This window comes from Toxorhynchites rutilus, chromosome 2 (assembly GCF_029784135.1).
Source record: "Toxorhynchites rutilus septentrionalis strain SRP chromosome 2, ASM2978413v1, whole genome shotgun sequence".
NCBI lineage: Eukaryota > Metazoa > Arthropoda > Insecta > Diptera > Culicidae > Toxorhynchites > Toxorhynchites rutilus.
The window spans coordinates 199,093,007-199,113,106 of NC_073745.1; the positions used below are offsets into that span (position 1 = coordinate 199,093,007).

Sequence of the window (20,100 nt, forward strand, 5' to 3'; positions counted from 1 at the left end):
AACAAACAGAAAGATGGATATGCCCCAAATGCAAGACCATAGAGAACGAATTGTTAAGACTTCAAAAAACACAACCAACACCAATAGAAGAGATGATGAATATCCATAGAGAATCTATGCGGGCTCTAGTAGAAACTCTTAAAATTAAGAACGAGGGTAGAGAAGAAACCCCTGATTCAAATAGACTGTTACACCGGCAATCTCTCTTAGACCTCCCCTATTTTGATGGGTCATATAAGATATGGCCTAGATTTAAAATAACGTTCGAAGAAACTACCCTTCAAGGAAACTTTTCCGATTTAGAAAATATAAATCGTTTACAGAAATATCTCAAAGGAGACGCGCTGAAATTAGTGAGCGCTCTTTTAATCGATAAAGCTAATGTTCCAAAAATAATGGAAAAACTAAATCTACGGTTCGGAAATCCCGAAACCATTTATTCGAATTTATTGAAGGAAATGCTAAATGCGAGGAATCCACATTTTGGATCACCCCAAACAATGATTGATTTTGTAACATCGCTTGATTGTTTCGTGACAAATATAAAAATACTAAAACACGATGAATATCTCAATGATCCTAGATTGATTCGTGATTTAGTTTTAAAACTTCCAAACGACTTGCATCATCAATGGATCAAGTTTGTAGCTGATACAAAGAAAACAAGAGATATAATTGATCCATTTATACCGACGCTAGAGGACCTTTATAATTGGTTAAAACCTCAAGAAGAGTTGGCCACGATGCTACAGTCGGAGAGGAAAGAAAAACCTCATAAGAGCGGATATTTGAATACACATGCTGTAAAGGAACAAAAATATAGGCCGAAGCGCCTACCAAAGTGTTTCGCATGCCGAAACGAGCATAAGACATCAGAATGTTCAATTTTTAAAAATATGAACGTTCAACAAAGGAGTGATTTTATTTTTAAACACAGGCTATGTTTAGCATGTTGTAATTATACAAACCACATGGCAAAAAATTGCAGGATCGCAAAGCCTTGTGGAATCGATGGATGCAAACTTAGACACCACGCATTACTGCATAGAGCAACTCAGAGAGATGCTAACCTTAATAATACAGAAAGCGTTAATTGTCATGTAAATAAAGAGAACAAAATACTGTATCAAATCCTTCCAGTTACATTGGGCTGCGGAAAAAAGGAAATTAAAACTTTCGCATTTTTAGACCCTGGGTCATCAGTAAGTTTGATTCACGCTGATATTAAAAATAAACTTGGAACACAAGGGCGTAACAACCCCTTAACGCTGGTTTGGACTAATGGCGAAACTCAGCAAGAACTAGATAGTGAAGAAATTTCCCTAAGTATACAAGGATGCAATAATCAACGTTATAACATACATAATTTGAGGACTGTGTCGGAATTATCTCTTCCCTCACAGTCAATGAATATTCATGAATTACGACGAGAATACAATCACTTAGAAGATATAACTCTCGAAGGATATGAAAATGCTATGCCAAAAATACTGTTAGGTTTACCGCATTCGTTTTTGATAAGCGGTAGGGAGACGCGATCAGGTAAATTTAATGAACCAGTCGCACAGAACACTAAACTCGGATGGGTTTTGTTCGGGCAAACTAACGAACATAAAAAATTGAAAGGACACGTGCTGATGAACGACGAAATTGATTCATCAGATTATTTCAATAAAATGATGGAAAATTATTTTAGCCTAGAAGATTTCGGGATAAAAGTACCTGTAAAAACCTTGATGTCTAACGATGAAAAAAGATCGATTGATATCATGAATTCCACTTTGAAATATGAAGAAGGAAGTTATGAAATTGGGCTGCTTTGGAAACAGGAGGATGTACAATTTCCGCATAGCTATCAATCAGCCATGAACAGACTACGTGGTCAAGAATCAAAAATGCGTAAAAATCAATGTCTACGTAAATGGTATGTTGAGAAAATAAAGGAATATGAAACCAAGGGATACGCTAGAAAACTCACTCCCACAGAACAGCAGCAACGTGATCCAAAAATATTTTACTTACCGCACTTTACAGTTGTGAACCTAAATAAACAGCCCATAAAGCCACGGCTTGTTTTTGATGCCGCTGCTAAGGTTAAGGGAGAGTCCCTAAACACGAATTTATTACAAGGCCCGGATGCAACGACGTCGCTATTTGGAGTGTTAATACGATTTAGAGAAGGAAAATTTGCGATAACTGGAGACATCAAAGAAATGTTTCATCAAGTTAAAATAAGAAAGGAAGATCAAAATGCCCAAAGGTTTTTATTTAGGGAAAACTTTGACGAAGATCCCGACGTGTATGTGATGCAAGTGATGACCTTTGGAGCTACCTGCTCGCCCGCATGCGCACAGTTTGTTAAAAACACAAATGCTGAGAAATTCAGAGAAAGTCATCTTCAGGCAGTAGAGGCCATTCAAAACAACCATTACGTGGATGACTACCTAGATAGTTTCGACGATTTAGAAAATGCCTCAAAAATTGTGAACGAAGTTATTACCATTCACAAATATGGGCACTTCAATATCAGAAATTTTATATCCAACAGTAATGAGCTATTGGGACAAATCCCGGAAGAAAATAGAACGGAAGTTAAAGAAGACTTATTAGGAAAATTTGAGGAATCATATGAAAAAGTACTCGGAGTGTATTGGGATACAAAAAAGGATTTTATTCGCTACAAGGTGGATATTCCTGTTACACAGGAGTTTACGAAACGAAAACTGCTTTCACAAAGCATGAGTGTTTACGATCCACTTGGTTTATTATCACATATAACAATTCAATCTCGAATTCTAATGCAGGAGCTCTGGAAAAGTGGAATAACATGGGATGAACAATTAAACCCAGCACTAAAGAAAAAATGGGAGAACTGGCACACAAAACTGGAAGAAGCAAGAGCAATAAGAATACCACGTTCATATGCCAATTCTTCTCACCCAAAAGAACGAGAACTACATGTCTTCGTTGATGCATCTGAGAATGCTTATGCAGCAGCAGTATACTTAAGGAGTGTATATGAGTCACACATTGATGTCAATATCGTGGCTGCCAAGGCAAGAGTCGCACCAACTAAAATGCTTTCCATACCACGACTCGAATTACAAGCCGCTGTATTAGGAAGCAGATTGGCTAAGACAGTAAAAAACGAGCTACGTCTATCAATAGATAGAGTAGTATTTTGGTCAGATTCCAAAACTGTATTAGCATGGATTCGTTCAGAACCACGCAAGTACAAACAGTTTGTTGCCTTACGGATAGGAGAAATATTAGAAACCACATACGTAAACCAGTGGAAATGGGTGAATAGTAGGAATAATCCAGCGGATGAAGCTACGAAATTATCAAATAGTAATTCAATCTGGTTTACAGGCCCACAGTTCTTATATGATAATGAAGAAAACTGGCCAAATGAAGTTCAGAGAAGCGACACTGACGAAGAATTAAGACCACTGCACACTATTCAATCGAAAGAGTTTAGTGGTCTGAAAAGCATTCACATAAATTGGTGTTCGGATTTTGTGAGATTGAAGCGTTCTGTTGCAATTGCATTCAAATATATCGATTGGCTGAAATCAAAATGCAGGAACCAAAGCTTCAATAAAAATATTGACAAGGAGGACCTGGATTATGCTGAGCTCGTTTTAATATATAAGGCTCAATGGGAGTCATATCCCAAAGAAATGGAACTCTTACAAAATAAAATGAAAATTCATAAGGGAAGTGAAATTCGAGCACTTAGCCCGGAAATTTGCACGGATGGAATAATGAGATCAAAGGGACGTATTGAGAACGCTAACTGTTTACCAACTTCAGCCAGAACACCTATCATTCTGTCCTACAAGCATTATGTGAGCACTTTGATATTACGTCATTATCACGAAAAATATCGACATAAAAACCTGGAGACTGCCATAGCGGCAGTGCGACAAAAATTCTGGATAACAAACATCAGAGTTGCTATTAAGACAGTTAGAAGGAAGTGCCAATTTTGTAAAAATATGTCTGCGGAGCCAATTCCTCCAATGATGGCAGCCCTACCACGTTCTAGAACTACACCATATTGTAAGCCATTCACGTATACAGGCACAGATTATTTCGGCCCTTATGGCGTGTCTATTGGAAGACGCACTGAAAAACGTTGGGGATGTTTGTTTACTTGTATGACAACAAGAGCAGTACATCTCGAATTAGCACAAGATATGAGCTCAGACTCTTTTATTATATGTTTCCGAAATTTACAATATCGTAGAGGTAAAGTGCAAGAGTTGTTCAGCGACAATGGAACTAATTTCATTGGAGCAAGAAACGAATTTGAGAAAATTCTTAGAAGGCTATCAGACGACGGAGTCAAATGGCATTTTAATCCTCCCGCTTCACCGCATTTCGGTGGAGTATGGGAAAGAATGGTGAGAGAAGTTAAAAGCCTTTTACCTCAAAAACAAGAAACCATACCAGAGTATGAACTTAGAACCATACTAACCGAAGTTGAATTCCTCATTAACAATCGCCCGTTAACGCATATTCCTTTAGATACAGAAGACGATGAGGTTTTAACTCCTAATCACTTTCTGTTAGGTTGCGCTGGTGAAGCTGTCATTACGATCGACGACGTTTCCAAAGCAGAAGCAACTCGTCAACACTGGAAAAGAGCGCAATCAATTGTTAAGGGATATTGGAATCGGTGGATAAAAGAATACCTCCCAACCCTAACTAAAAGAAATAAATGGTTGGAGAAGACTAAACCTATAAAGGTAGGGGATATCGTGGTTTTTGCCGATGAAGAAAAGAAAGGTAAATGGCATAAGGGCAAGGTGATAAGAACAACAACTAATATGGATGGGCAAGTTAGATCCGCTACCGTGGAAACAATTAAAGGTGAAATTACTAGACCAGCTGTAAAATTAGCAGTATTAGATGTAAGTAAGAACAATGAAATCGAGAGCTCAAAAGATACCACTATTTCCTCACCACCTCTTAACTTTGTTGGAGTAATTAAAAGTGCCCCAGGGAGTAAAGAGGAAATTAAGGGACCGCGAAATCCTCAAGAATGGGGAGTAAGAAAAACGGTTAACATCGAGCATGTAAAAGAGCTGGCGTCAAAATTGAAACCGAAGCCACAAACAAAAAAGAAAGTCATAGGTAAAATAAGACCATATACCGGCACGATACAAAAGGCTATCGTAACCGCAATGGCAATTCTAGTACTGGTAAATTTGACAAATGCCGTCAACATCTAGCCTATTGAGGAAGGGGGTTTAATGTTTGATCATGTTGGGTCATGTATAGTAAAGCGAGGAATTTGGAGGACAAATATTGTATCCAACTTAATTCCTAACGACGATATTTCTATGCTAGACTCTATTCATTCGAACTTAGAAAGAACCTTGAAGTTCATGGGGAATGTAACTCAAGACAGCGCTTTGACAGAACTTGTAATGTCGATAGAACGACAATGTAACAATGCAAAACAAGAAATAAATTTTTTATCACGATCAAAAAGGAGTCGTGGAATACTTGGGTTTTTGAAAGACCTGTTATTTGGGAGTAATGATGTGGAAGACGAAGTACAGTCTTTGCGTATTCACGAAGAGCAAAAACTTCATGATATCTCACAAACCATGAGACTATTGAATCAAAGAAGCAAAAATATGGGAGATGAATTAAGCGTAAGAATTCGTAGACTAAATGAAGGAATGTTATCTTTGAAGGGAAAGTATTCCGAAGAAAGAACTAATATATTCGCAAGAAAATGTTTTGAGACCACAACGTTAGCTTTGCAATTGATTGATGGCATAACTCGAAAATACAGGATAATTAAGACTCACCCTTTAGCCGAAAATGAAATGCAAAAGGCAATTCAAAATATAAAGAAGCAATTACCAGAAGGATACTCAATCCTTAGAGACCCACTTGCAGTTAAATACAACATTAAAATTGAAAATGGAACAGTAAATATAATAATGGAAAATGTAATTATTAATAAGGAAAACTTCGAAGTATTCAATGTAATCCCTATTCCTGAAAATGGAAGTGTTATAAAAATAGATCACCATGTAATAGCAATTAATAATAAACATGAATTTTTTTACCCAGATGGAAATTTAATAAAGCTTAATGAAAGTCATTATGTGGTAAATCAGCCAGAATTAACCAGAGTTCCAGATTGCATAGCTGGAGCATTACTTCATGAAACGATAAAACAAAAATGCTCAACAAAGATGATGGAAGAACCATACACCATGTTAACAAAATTGAATAAGATCAACTCTATATTGTACACAACGAGCGACCCTAGCAAGATAATAATCCATTGTAATAATGTAGCCATGTCACCGCCTTATAAGAACGCGATCATAGAACTGTTCCCAGATTGTAAGATCCTAACAGAAAAAACTATTCGTTATGCCCAAATATCTGGACATAACAGGGAAGCTAGAATATTTTTTAAACCTATTCAGAAACTACCATATGTACTAGAAAAACCAAACATAAATGAAAATTTGAATACAACTATCTCGAGTAGAAATCCATATGAAAAGGTAGATATAAAGGATACAGTAATACCTGAAGACGATTTTATAAAAAAGAAACACGTATATACATTTGGAGGTACCATAACTGTTATTTCAATGATTATAATAGTAGGAATTTACGTATACATAAAATTAAAGAGAAGAAGTAATAGACAAAATAATAGAAGAAATGATGATCCGCCTTCGTTATTAGACATGATACGGCTAAATAGAGTTCAGGAAGAATCAAGAAATATTCCTATTATTTTAAACCGTGATAGTTGTCTATAATTGAGTAAATCTATGTAGTAGATTTACGGAGTCCGGAATGTTACGGACAGCTGAGGCTTATCGCGGATCGAGTTACAGATCCATAAGATAAGCAATATTTGAGATTATATTTAGAAAAGACCTCCAAGCGAGGTATAGAAACGTTTAGAAAGGACCAATGTAAGGCAATTAAAAGATGTAAGAGCTCAAGTGTTTTGTTAGGCTAGAAAACGCTTGTAGTTCGAAATTATTGCCGGTCATAAATTCAGAATGGACGAATATTTAAATAGCGTCCGGTAAACAATTTAATGCATGCATCATTTAGGATGCATTTTTATTACCCTTTTCCATCCCTAGCTGCGCTCAGCCAGATACACCAGCAGGGTGTAATAAAATAAAAGGATGTTATTTAGAGCGAAGGATGGAAAGGGGAAATCCAAGAATAAGATAGGCGCACCGACGAGGTGCTATAAACTTAAGGTATTTTCTTAGGGTAGTGCAGCCGTCTCAGACTGCACGTTACCATACGCTAGAAGAAGGGACAAGGAAGGTAGATGATCTAAACGAAACCGATATGTTATCGGTTTTCAAGAGAGAGAGAGGAGATGTTCCTCGTCAATCTTAGTTTAAGGAACCATGTATATATTGTGAAACTTTTGAATAAATTTTTTAGTATTGTAACAGAACTCACGCGAAAGCGTTAAAATTTTTCTTTCAATAGAGAAATTTTTCATGTCTAGTGTAATTTTGCCTCAGAATGGTCGCTGGGAATTTGTTAATAACACATATTGTAGTCTTAGTCGATTTATGAAATGGAACGCGTCCTCTGAAAATTCTCCAAACGATGAATAAAAAAGGTTTTGTATTGCGTTGACAACAACAGTTAAGTTGAGATACTGTAGCTGGATAAAGTACAGTTAAGAAGCTTTCGAAATTTTGCCTACATCATTTTTTGAATATGTGATTTGCGGAGATGAAAAAAAAAACATTTTTTTTCTATTTATTTCAATTTTTTTTCATTTATTTTCATTCCATTCATTTGTATTGTTTTTTATCATTAAAAAAACACCAAATATAACATAAGACTAATTTAAAATTGAATATAGGAACAATGCAATTATTTCATTTTGCAAATAACAATATATGGAAGAATGTCCACGTGGACAATAGGAGAGGGGTATAGTAAATGTCCACGCTTGTCCACGGAGAGGGAGGGGGGAGTCTAAAAGCGTACTTTTTCTGTCCACGTGGTATGTGGACAGCCCCTAAAGCTGAAAAATCAGCGAAACAAATGTATGGGAAAATTGAAACGCTTATAGTGTTCATGAATTCAAACGAATCTTAGGGAATTTCCGATTCGTTCAGTATGTATATCGCCAAAATCCTTTCGCGCCAAAAATAGTTATTACAATAACTTTATTTCATAAAAACGTGACCTGTTTTCTGATTTGTCACCCTTAATGACAGACGTAGATCTACGTCAAAAATGGAACTTTGAATCTCCGTAGGATCCTATTCAAACATTTGAATCTGTTTACATTCTAAAATCACTATAACAATAACAGAAAAATAACATAAAATAAACGAACCAATACAACTTTCATCGTGTCGTTGGGGCAAGGTTATTATACAGATGGGAGCGTACGATACCGAAGGTTCGTAACAATCATACTCAAATTATGGTACAAATTGATAAAAATACGGGACAATGAAAAATGGTCGAAAATACGGTACTGCCCCGTTAAAAACGTACGTTTGGTCAGCCTATATTGAATCCAAAACATAAGAAAAGCACAAACCTTCGAATCCGAGCGTGAACGGCAGGACAGCTAGAATCATCCACGGCTGCATGTGGAAGATCATATCGATGGGATTGTGCAGACCAAGTTTCGACTTTTGCATAATCAATTGGGCAAATGACCAACGAATTCCACTCGAAAGTGATGCGAATAGAAGGAACGAGAATCCCAGGGTGTCGAAATGGGTCGATTTATACGTGAATAGGAAGAGTCCGCCGGAGATCATAACCACGATGGCTGCTAGAGACCAACTCTGTGTATGAATTGTGTGATTTGTGTTATTGAACATTTCAGAATATTCATATCATGCTTACCTTCTTTTCTAGTTTTAACAGTATGGCAAAAATCAGGATAAAGACTATTGTGGTGGACTTGGTCATTGTGTACCTATGTAACGGGAAGCAACATATGAGAAAAAACATCTGAGTGATTGATGGAATGTTTCTTACAGTGAAATCTGCACCAATTCTAGTCCCCAGTTGGAGAATCCAATGTCTATTCCACTAGCCAATCCAGTCGGTAATATCTTTCGAAACGACGTCCTCCAGTCCAACAAAATGCGATTCTTTTTGGTGGCACATGTGTAAATTGCTCTTACCACCGCAGACATGACTAGTTTGATGCACAAATGGTAAACTACTACCGACAGAGGAAATTTCAACTCTTGAAGCAGCAGTCGCTGATAGAAGGTGAGACCGATCGAGAGCGTAAAGTAGCAGAGGATCAGGATCAGTGTGATAATGATGGCATTGGCGAAGTTCTTTTTCTTGCCAATAGTGGCTCCCGATGCCCTGCTGGCCACCACGTACTGATGGCTCCTGGATGTCCCATGGTGGTGTACTTGAGTCTCACCTTCCAGTTCGATTTCCTCATTTTGAGACTCGTGATCGACCGTTTGCTTAACACGTTCATATTTGATGTTAGTCATAATAGCAACAACGATATAAGTAGACTATTGGTAGAAAATTGATATGGTTTTTTGTTTACGGCTGTATGATCCAGCGGAGTTCCTCAAGAGCTGGGAATTGTGAGATGGCACTGTATGGTTCTTTTTGTGCGCGCAGGAATGTAAAGTGTTTATCACTGATTTATAACTGGCTAGTGGATTTCATCGATGGGATTCATGCTCATAGTGTGGTGGCTTTTCTGGAATAGTAAAATTGAGAGTTGCTATTTTATAACATATTCATTTGAAAAAATAAACTGAATCTAAATTTCCTGCAGAAATATTAACATTTATCGATAGCACTCTAGTTTTCTCTAGGAATACGTGTGTGGTCTTTTTTTTAATTTATTTACAATGATTCTACATCCTATTGATATTAGATCTTCTTGACAATGTTTCGCCAACAAACCTGGTCATTCTTCCCAAGTCTTGCTCCACCTAGTTCAACTACCTCGCTTGTGGAGGCGATCTGGCGTAGTGGTAACATCCATGCCTCTCACGCTAAAGGTCACGAGTTCAATTCTCACTCCCGACATTCTTCCAAAAATAGAAGTAAAAAGTGACGAACCAGCCAAATGAGTTGAAAATCACTATAATACAGATATATATAAAAAAAAAAAAAAAACTACCTCGCTTGCTGGACTCCTCTTCTTCTTGTCCCTCCAGATACGATGCGAACCACAATCTTTTCAGGACTGCTGTCCGGCAATCTTACAACATGCCCTGCCCATCGCACCCGTCTTTCTTCCCGACTTAGCGCCAGTTCGTGGTTCATCCTCCTTCTCCATACTTAATTTTCCTGTACACCACCGTAGATTGCCGTAGATGTTCGAAAACACCAAGTGCTTCTAAGTCTTCTTCGAGCATCGTCCATGCTTCTGTGCATGATACACTTCGTACGGGGTCGGAGTCTGTTAGACCTTAGGGATTTGCGGAACCCAAAGTGGGTACGACTTTCGTTGTTATGAACGAGTCAAGGTAGACAAATTCCTCTACCACCTCGCGTCGTCGGCATCCATCACAACACTACTACCAAGAAGAATTCTGTTGCGATCAGTACCTCCTGTTTGCATGTCCCATGCGTTGATATCAAGCCCAATCAGCCCAACAAACCCGCTACCGTCGCATGTGTTGTTTTGATTATGTCCACGTCGAAGCGGATAAACTGACTAGACCTGCAGAAAATCGTGTTCTGAAGCCTGCCCTCCGCATAACACCTTCCAGCGCCACATTTGAGAGCAGACAAGATAATCCATCGTCTTGTCGAAGTCCCCATGTAGGTCTCAAGCGATCATCGTTGCCTGAATTAGTATTGTCAGCTTGCGAGGAAAGTCATGTTCGTCAATGGTTCTCCATAACTTTCGTCGTCCTGTCTGCGCACTGTTCAGGTGTTCATCGTAGTGTTGCCTCCACTTTTCGATCATCTCGCGTCAGTTCATCAAAATGTCTTCTGTGTTTCTGCACATTTCCCGCGGCACAAAGCCTTTATGCGAGGCGTTTAGTTTTTTGAAGAACTTCTGCGATATAGCAGTTCCATCTCCTTACGCTCTTTCTCTTCCAGGCGGCGCTTTTTCTCGAAAGAGATGTGTTTGCTGCTTTCGCTTAAGTCGGCATCATTTGACGCTTTTTTGAGTCGTTCGTTGCAGCATGACTGTGAGAGCTGCATCCTTCTCGCTCAGTAACGCTCGACACTCATCGTCAAGCTTTTCGTTTCGTTGTCTACGTTATTTATACCCTATGACAGTCTCTACTATGTTGCTAAATGCAGCTTTCAGGGTATTCCAGCATTCACCAAAGGGGGCAGCATTCAGTTCGTCTACCCCCGGTAACGCAGCTTCAAGACGATGCGAGCATGTTGCAGCAACGTAAGCGCTGATGTCTTATATTATTGACGACTGACAGTTTAGAACGCAGTTTGACTATCACCAGGTAGTGGTCTGAATCGATGTTAGTGCCAAGGTTCTGACCAAGGTGCTTGTATAAATGTATAACAGGTGAAGCAACATCATCACTTCAATAAGAAGGGGATTACGGTTTGTGGAGCGGGGGTTGTTTGTTCTGTTATTGCGAGGATACGCCATTATTGCATTTTCACATGCGAGAGTAGTGGATGAACTGGATGAGAATGAAATTCTACAAAATCATCCCTTCTTTTTCACATAAATTCGCGAAAGCCAAACATAGTAGGCATAATTCGAATAAGCGTCGTGGCAGTTTGTAGGGAGCCGCCGGCAGCTGTTTGTAAACAATACCGACAGCAATTCCAATATGGCTGAAAGTGCATTTCATATGATTGTTTCACCTGGTATATATAGAGGCGCCTTGGTTCTGACGTCGATGATATTCGAGAAGTGCCGGCCACCGATCGAAACGTGGTCGATTTGTGCTTCCGTTTGCTGAGGTGATCTCCAGGTGTAATGGTATTCAAGGCTGTACTGGAAGAAGGTGCTACATATGGCCATGTTTTTGCAGGTAGCGAAGTGAATCAGGCCGTTTTCGTTGGTTCGTGAATGGGCGCGGAACCTACCAATTATCGGTCTAAACTCCTCCTCTTGGCTGACCTGAGTGTCCAAATCACTGATGACGATTTTTATGTTGCGTGTTGGGCAGCAATCGTATATACCCTCTAGCTGCGCGTAGAACTCATCATTATCGTCATCGGTGCAAGCTAGATGGGGGCTGTGGACGTTGGTGATGCTGAAGTTGAAGAAGCGGCCTCGCATCATCAATCTGCACATTCTTTCGTTGATTGGCCACCAGTCAATCACTCGTTGCTGCATCTCTCCCATCATGATGAAAGCTATACCCAGCTCGTGTGTGTGCCGCAGCTATTATAGATCGTATAACCACCTTGAAACGATCGCACCTTTCCAACACATCTCCTGCAGCGCTACGATGTTGAAATTACGAACTCTCAATATATTCCAAAGAATCCGGTACTCGTAAGAAAGTTGAGAGACTGCTGTTTTGAGATGATTGTCCTGTTTCGACATTCTTTGTGATTTTTCCTGTCCGTTTCATTTTTACGGATGGTTTGCAGAGCCTGCTTCAACCCTCTATCTCGCCGGAGGACCACCATGTACAGTTCTGTTTAGAGTCCCACGCTGGCACGAGGACAATGATCTCTAACTCTAACTGACCCTGACTCTAACATTTGGAACAGATGCTGTTTTGAGTCACACCTCCTGGGTGAACAGACGCTCGGATAGACCAATCCTCCTCTCGTGGGAACCTTCGTTAAGCTGCCCTGCATTCAGTCATCCGGAAAACATTGTCGTTGTAGATATTGTTGAAACTTTTTGTAGATAACCTTTCAGAATTTTATAAAACGAACAGTAACTGCCCGCAGTCCTGTGTGGAGTCTTTCACAGGCATTCTTGGACACTTACGCCGTCAGAGCGATCAGTTAAAAAGTTAAGCGTTTGCAGTGATGGCATTTTTACTGAAATGATAAACCAGGGCGCGAGTTTCGTGCCTAAAATGGACTTCACTGCAGGCTTGTGAACGTTCCAATTTGACCATAAAGGTAGTTGCCTGTACATTGTAACGTTTCAAAATATACATCGTCAAATTGAATATACAACAGGTTTCACATTGAATATCGCGCGCCCAGTTAGTCCGTGTCGTACCAAGCGTTCAAAAAATCGAACAACAAATTTGATAATTTTTCATGTCTTTGGGAAGCAACCATAAGGTAATGTTTTTGCAACGAATGATAGCATAACCCATTAAAGACCAAGCCGTGAAAAATATTTTTTTTAAATATAAGCCATTTTTAATAAAACGTGTTAATTTAAACATATAAACAAATAACTTAACAAATAACAAAACCTAATAAAATATAAGAACACTTGAACCTTTCTACAGTATTACTTACATAACAGAACACACGTTGTGATAGAAAAAAATCCCTTGGATTGACCAACTTACAGAGACAAAGATACTGGTCGAGATAATGGAATATTGAAAAAAAATAATTCCTGAACATTGGGGTTTCTTGAAAGCCAATGCTTAAAATTATATCAATAGCTTTTGTTTAAAAAAACTTTGGTACTTTCGTATTAGCGTCACCGGAGCCTATTGTATAATAGATAGCAATTACCTAACCGGGCAAACGTATGCCGTACGACGCTCGGTCGGACCTAACTAAAGGATCGTCTCCTATGTTTCTAACTAACCGGGCAATCGATGGAACACAGGTTTGTTTGCGAAAGGTCGCCGCTTCCGACGGCGTTAAAGAGAGCCTAGTTACAGAACACCCAATTTGTGAACGACTAGTATGTAAAAAAGAATAATAATGAAACAAACAATCGGAAACACCTCTATCATTAAACCGACGTGAAGAGAAACTCGTTCATAATTTCTGCTGAATTTTATCTGCTCGCTTTTTTTGATTGAGATGTTTTTATACTGATTCTTAAAACCGACACATTCTTCTTATCGGCGTAATTTTTGTTTGCAAGTTAGGAAATGAGCGGAGAAAATTTGCTGTTTGAACGGCAATCAAATTCCAAAGGCTCTTCGTCCTGAACGGATACTGAACCCTAATCCCTCGCCACTAGTGCTGTTATTAGCCTGTTGTGATTGCTGTATTTTGTGTGCAACGTATGTACCATATCGAAGCTACTATCTTTTATGGCATTTTGTGTGGGTGAATATGTTTGGGTTATCATCAAACAACGTTCTCCACTGATAAAGGAGCGTAACATCAGACACATATCCGCATACGTTTCATTTTAAGATTCTATTGGATTGCCAAATCATTTTGCGGTTTCTGTTCCAATTAATGAACACCATGTAAATATTAAAATTAGTTCCTTTTTCTTATATTTTTAATACGCAATATTGAATTACTGTTCTCTGAATTAATAAACTATTTTCTTTCAATCATAAACTAAACACAAATCACTTCCGAATGTAAACATATTGCACTTACATAGGAGCTAATTTGGAATTCATTTCCGTATCACTTGTTCGACGTCGTGCTGCCTTTCGCCATATGTTTGTTCCACTGCCTTCAAATGTTCAAGTCGGTGTTGTTTTGCACATCTATCGCGACAAGTGTGTATAGTAATTTGGATTCGTAATTATTTGTGCAGCAAATTTCACACCAATTCAGGTTTATTTTTCATATTGTTTAAAAGTGGAATGGCAACGCATTCATTCACATATTTTCCATTCGATTCATAGATACATTCACACTCACTCGCGTATCACCATGACGGCGCGCTGGATGAATTTCTGTGTGTTTCTGCGTTCGCTGGTATTGATTCTCAGGTATTGATAAAAAAATGCAGGCTTCTTGTATGACATTTGGATCATTATATATTAATCCATCTATCAGTAATCTCACGATGCGGTGTTGTTTCAAGAAAATTATTCAGTATGGGGTTGAAAATATCCTAACTTCGAAATATGTATTCTTGCGTAACTTTTGACAAAATCCAATGTATTCAATGTATTGAAAAAACAATCGGTCAAGTATCGATCCTCTTTATCTTTTTTTCACCAATACAAAAGATGTTCAGTGTACAAATTTAAAATTTAAGCACAAATTTTAGATTTAATCCCGACGTCACTTTTCTCCAGTGCTCGAAAAGTCCGAAGTAACAAAGCAATCGAAACAACACGAAGTCATATTTCGATCGTTTTAAGAATTTGTTTCCTTCGGGAGTTGTTATTGTTTTAAAAACTCGCCTTCAACACGTAGTATCGGTATTTAGATTGTTGTTTAGTAGTTGTTTTCGAATTCTTATCGTACAGCGTAATTTGTCCAATGTGCAAACGCGGTCTGTCAAAACGCCCAATGTAAGATTTTTCGCTCCGAGGCTTCAACTTTAAATCAAAATCAAGAAACAACAGTTACGACAGGTTTTTCGGAGTTTTTTTTTTACTACTAGTGGTGAAAGAAGCGATAAAGATCGATTCCTTTTATCAAAATTAACGGAACAATGTTCCGGCGTTCCGGTCTTTAGCTCCGTTTTTCTCGAGATGACGTAAATGTTACATTGTACCTTTTTAAAAGTTACGCGTGAATTGAATTGTTGACGGACGCGTACGCTTCGGTGCTCGAATGGAAAGTCTTTAAACAACGATCTGGCAGGGATTTTGTTCATCTTTGAAGAACGTTTACATACAATATCAACGGCACGTGAACTATCACATACACCGGCATTGTAGCGAGCCGTCAGCAAACGTTCAACGTGGACAACCAGCGAAGACTTTAAAGAAGAATAATTGACGGTGGTCAGCGGTGGTTAAAAAAGAATAATTCATGGTGGATAAAATTGGACACTGCAAATTTTATATTATAACAATGAGTTACTTATTTATTATTGCTACGCTCCACGCTGGGAGCATAGTGCCTTCGTTGGAAGCTTCCAACCAGGGCGATCCGCAGCTCTCGTCTTGACCCGTGCCCCGGTCAAGTTTGGATCTCATCTCGTTTGTCACCAGGAACTTCTGGCTTTCCCTCTGCTACGATGCTGCGAAACACATCAAATAATACATTTGTTGGCATTTGAAGAGAATATCTTGGCGCAAGCACAGGCCGCATTTTTGAACTGTCAGCGAGTTTTTTTTTATTGTAACGTTCTACATGAATCCCACTTGTTGGTTCCAAATTCTTCCGCCACTTCAACTTTTTTAATCCGTTTAGAAAATAGCAGTTTGTAGAACAAAAATCCACCATTTGAAGAATAAAAAGAGTTTAATTCACGGATTTTTGAACAATCAAAAGAACTAAATATTGAAAAATCTACCGAAAATCGCAATTGTAGGTTAAGCATGCCCGTGTCCTTATACAAATACCTCGAAATTATAGATTTATTAGAAGATCAAAACCAATTCTCTCGTAACTTCTAGGCATTTAGCTTTTAGGCATTTTTTTCACAACAGCTATCGCGGTTGACTTTTTCATAGTTAACACGCATTGCTTTTACGGGCGATTATAAATTCATTCCATCATTACCCTCAATCCGGTCACAATACAGCGACCACTTCAATCTATCATTGATAACACATAAAAATTACAATGTGATGGAATAGTACACAAATAATCTCGATCTAGTGAACAAAAACCGTAGAAAGATTACAATCGCACCGCGATATGTTTAATTATTTTTCACAATTCGTTCCTCTGATGCGACTGCGCTCTCGGACTTTGCGTGAATCCACTGTGTGTGACATCAGCATTAAGAAAAGTGTTCGACTGATCGCTACTTGTAAGGCTCTAAAAGTTCATTCGTCTCTAGCCTTTTTTGAAAGATTGTTAATGGAGAGTTTTGAGATTGATTGATTCTTTGTTTTTGAGAGGCTTTAAACTTTTCAGTTCATTCGCCTCTAGTTCTGTTGAACCTGTTGCATCATTTATGTACCCCTCGTAACTCGTTTAGTAGTGTGTGTGCGCTAGCAGAAATAGAAGTGCAGTAGAAGAACATTGAGAGTCCGCCATCAGTTTGATATGTATGTTTGAAGAGTTCAAGGGTTAATACAAGATAATAAATACGTTATATTAAATCATCGAGTATTCTTTACCAAATATAATAGAAACCATTAATGTTCGCTTAGTACGCGGGTATGCTTCCTTGGTCGTCAATTTAAATTATTTAGGGACTGATAAATTGTAATGTATAACTTATAAACAAATTTTAAAGAGATTTTGATTCGATTGGTAGGCGTTCTTTATTAGCAAAGATAGTAAAGTCGTTAATGTTAAAACTATTTCATAAAAACGAAACATGTTTCATGATTTGGCGTCCTTAAGAAAAGAAGTAGCATACGTTGAAAAATGTTTGGCGTGAACCATAAACAACACTTAAATAATTACTGCTTCATTCAATATTTCGAATTGGTTGCTTGTGTTTTTTTCCTAATGAAATACAGTTTTCTTTCGTTCGCAACAAGCACAATACTTATCTTTGCAATGTATACAAAATAATGCCAAATTCATTAATGAGGTATCACCCCTCGTAATGCCAACATCTATTGAGAATCCGTCTCCAAAATAGTGTAGTAAAGTCAAAGCATGAATGAAATAAACAAAAATTAATAAATATCATTCCAGCTTATTAGTTCATCTCATCAAAGTTTATTAAAATGTAAGAAACAGATGTGAATTTTTATTGTGATTGATTAGTTATTTGTTCAATAATGGCTGAGGAGTTAGCAGAAGACTACTCTAGTTATTTTCAGGCATCGAATCTTCAATCAGAGGTGATGCTACTGTAGGATACCGGTGAATATTCCTATTTATAACATGCGTCATTCTAGATATCGCCTATTTCTACGCGCGTTGATGAGATGCTATTGCGGTTGGAAGAATTTGAAAATCTGCTGGAAATGGCCAAGCAGGATACCTCTATAGCAACGTTGCACAACATTCCGAAAATCGTTTCACTGAAACCACAATTCGATAGTCTCTGTGAACGTTTGGATGGGTTGGAGAAATTCGTTGCAATGGTTTCGAAAAATCTGGATGTTGTCGAACGCCAGGTGCAAGTTGCCGAGGAAGAACTGGATATTCCCGATAAAACGATCAATGTGCTGTTGAAATCACTGAGCATTTTTGGAAAGCCGAAGCAGGTTGAGAAGCATTCAAATCGTGATGCTAATGGCGTCTACAATTCACCAGCGATATTTAAAACAGAGGAATATTTTGGACCACGAAGTAAACAAGTTGGCGAAGGGAGTGAGAATGTCAAAGAGTGATGCAGTATCAAAGTTATGTTCTACCAGTCAATAAAATTATTTGTATACATTGACATGAACTGTGTTTGATTTTGATAGACCATCAATAGAAAATTACGGTTCGAATTGTAATAGACTAAGCACTCGTGATTTTATCAATAATTCTTTCGCTAAGGGCAGACCAACTACCAACTTTAGTTTTAATTTCAATGATGAATTCTAGTCCTTTAAACAACATCAATGTTGTCCATTGATAATCCAGTTGCGATATTCACCTTTATTCCGGAAGACGATCGGGTATTAAATTAGCACGATGTTGCATTCTGTAACATTCTAAATTTCATCCGAGATCTAAACCCAGTCGACACATGAAAAAGTGGCTCCGTTGCCTTGAGGCGAAACAAAATTGATTTCATGTTATTCAAATACTTTGAACACGTATAACACCAAGTAATGATTTTCATTCATATTTCAATCATTTGAAACAGCATTGGGGCATGTTAATATGATAGAGTGTAAATAGCTTCAAAAATAGAGATGATTTTTTTACGTTTGTTGAGTCAAGGCAATGCTGCCACTTTTGCATATGTCGAATGGGTTTGAATCTCGGACGGAGTTTAGAATGCAGAAGTCGATTTCGTTCGGGTTGCGAAATTTCCAAACTCGTTTGGGTTCCGGAATAGAAGTGATTGTTTTGCTTAAGGCGCCTAGAAGTATATCCTAAGGTGAGGCCGTTTCATCACTAAGTTGGTTAGGGGAGCGGTATACGAAAACAGTACGGAAGAAAGCAGAAGGGGAAATATTTGCTTGAAGCGTGAAAGAGACAGACTGATCACGAGCGAGCTTGGGCACAAGCGTATTGTGTTCTGTTTACAAACAAAACACAGTAGACTTCCAAGATGGCTGAAGAGTGGTTTTAGCAAGTTGGCCCACCTTAGGAGCCACCTTAGGCGGCTTGGTTTTGCTGGACCTTAACCCAAATGTTACTATTAAGTGCGATTCACATACAACGACAACGTCACGTACACGTAAAGCCATTGGGCTTTATTTCCGAAAATACTTCACGGTGAAAACGAAATAAATGGTACACCATTGAACTACGTTTTACGAGTTAGTGAAGCGTCAAAGATATTAATAGACTTTCATGCAGAATGGACACTTTTCAAATAGAAATTATGAGTGAAAATTACCAAAGGCAAGCAAGTTTACAGAATAATCTGTATTTCTACAGATTCTTTAGACTTTTTGAAACCAAGCATCTGTAGATACAGATTACAGATTTTTTTTGTTTTTCATAGAGATTTACAGATTTTTCAAAATAACGATCCAATATTAGTTATGGTCTAATCTCAATAATATTTTCCCAGCACATTTTTTTTTCATATAGCATTCGAATCAGTCTGAATTAGTTATTTTGGCATTCATATATAGCGTGTAGTATTGTTATCACATGTTCAATCTAACGCGAAAAGATACAAAAGTCTACGTCATCGGTTTTACAATTAAGAAATAACACATATTTTACCTGCCAAAGCGAGGTGAATGCGAATTTCTACGTGGCTATGGTAGCCAACATCGTCAAATTTATAATAATTATGCCAATCAATGATACTAAAGATTATGCTTAAAAATTGAACTTATAAATTTAACTCTTTGCGGTCGCATTGAATTTCGACATGTGTATCGTACTGGTCGCAATTATTTTTACTTGAAAAAGTAGTGAGGGGTACTCCACATAACACGTGCACAGAAAAAGCACGATTTTAAACTTCCTCTTCTCCCTCCGTCCACGTGGACTTTCATTCATTTATTTTAATTGAAAAGTCACAGGAGGGTTGTGTCCGAGACATGACCGCATAGTTGACGTAGGATTCCGTTAGGC

General features: G+C 38.1%; 2 protein-coding genes across 2 annotated transcripts in view; one reads left to right on the forward strand and one right to left on the reverse strand.

The window, feature by feature from the left end:
• LOC129768904 (solute carrier family 35 member C2) overlaps positions 1–14,800 on the reverse strand; it is a 30,184-nt gene extending 15,384 nt beyond the window's left edge. Inside the window, exons 1-4 of the mRNA XM_055770846.1 lie at positions 14,467–14,800; positions 9,034–9,730; positions 8,899–8,971; positions 8,585–8,837 (exon numbers count right to left, since the gene is read on the reverse strand). Coding sequence (XP_055626821.1) covers positions 8,585–8,837; positions 8,899–8,971; positions 9,034–9,512 — 805 coding nt within the window. The 5' untranslated portion in view covers positions 9,513–9,730; positions 14,467–14,800. The remainder of the gene's footprint in view (positions 1–8,584; positions 8,838–8,898; positions 8,972–9,033; positions 9,731–14,466) is intronic.
• A 2,729-nt stretch (positions 14,801–17,529) lies between these two features.
• Positions 17,530–18,292, forward strand: LOC129769958 (biogenesis of lysosome-related organelles complex 1 subunit 4). The gene is made up of 2 exons (XM_055772499.1): positions 17,530–17,744; positions 17,802–18,292. The coding sequence occupies exons 1-2, from the start codon at positions 17,682–17,684 to the stop codon at positions 18,237–18,239; spliced, it is 501 nt and encodes a 166-aa protein (XP_055628474.1). The 5' UTR covers positions 17,530–17,681; the 3' UTR covers positions 18,240–18,292.
• The last annotated feature ends 1,808 nt before the right edge of the window (positions 18,293–20,100 follow it).

Excerpts from the sequence above, each read along its gene's own strand:
- LOC129769958 (XM_055772499.1), top strand. The coding sequence starts at position 17,682 with ATGGCTGAGGAGTTAGCAGAAGACTACTCTAGTTATTTTCAGGCATCG. Across the intron at positions 17,745-17,801 it reads CATCGAATCTTCAATCAGAG|ATATCGCCTATTTCTACGCG; the intron begins GTGATGCTACTG and ends GCGTCATTCTAG.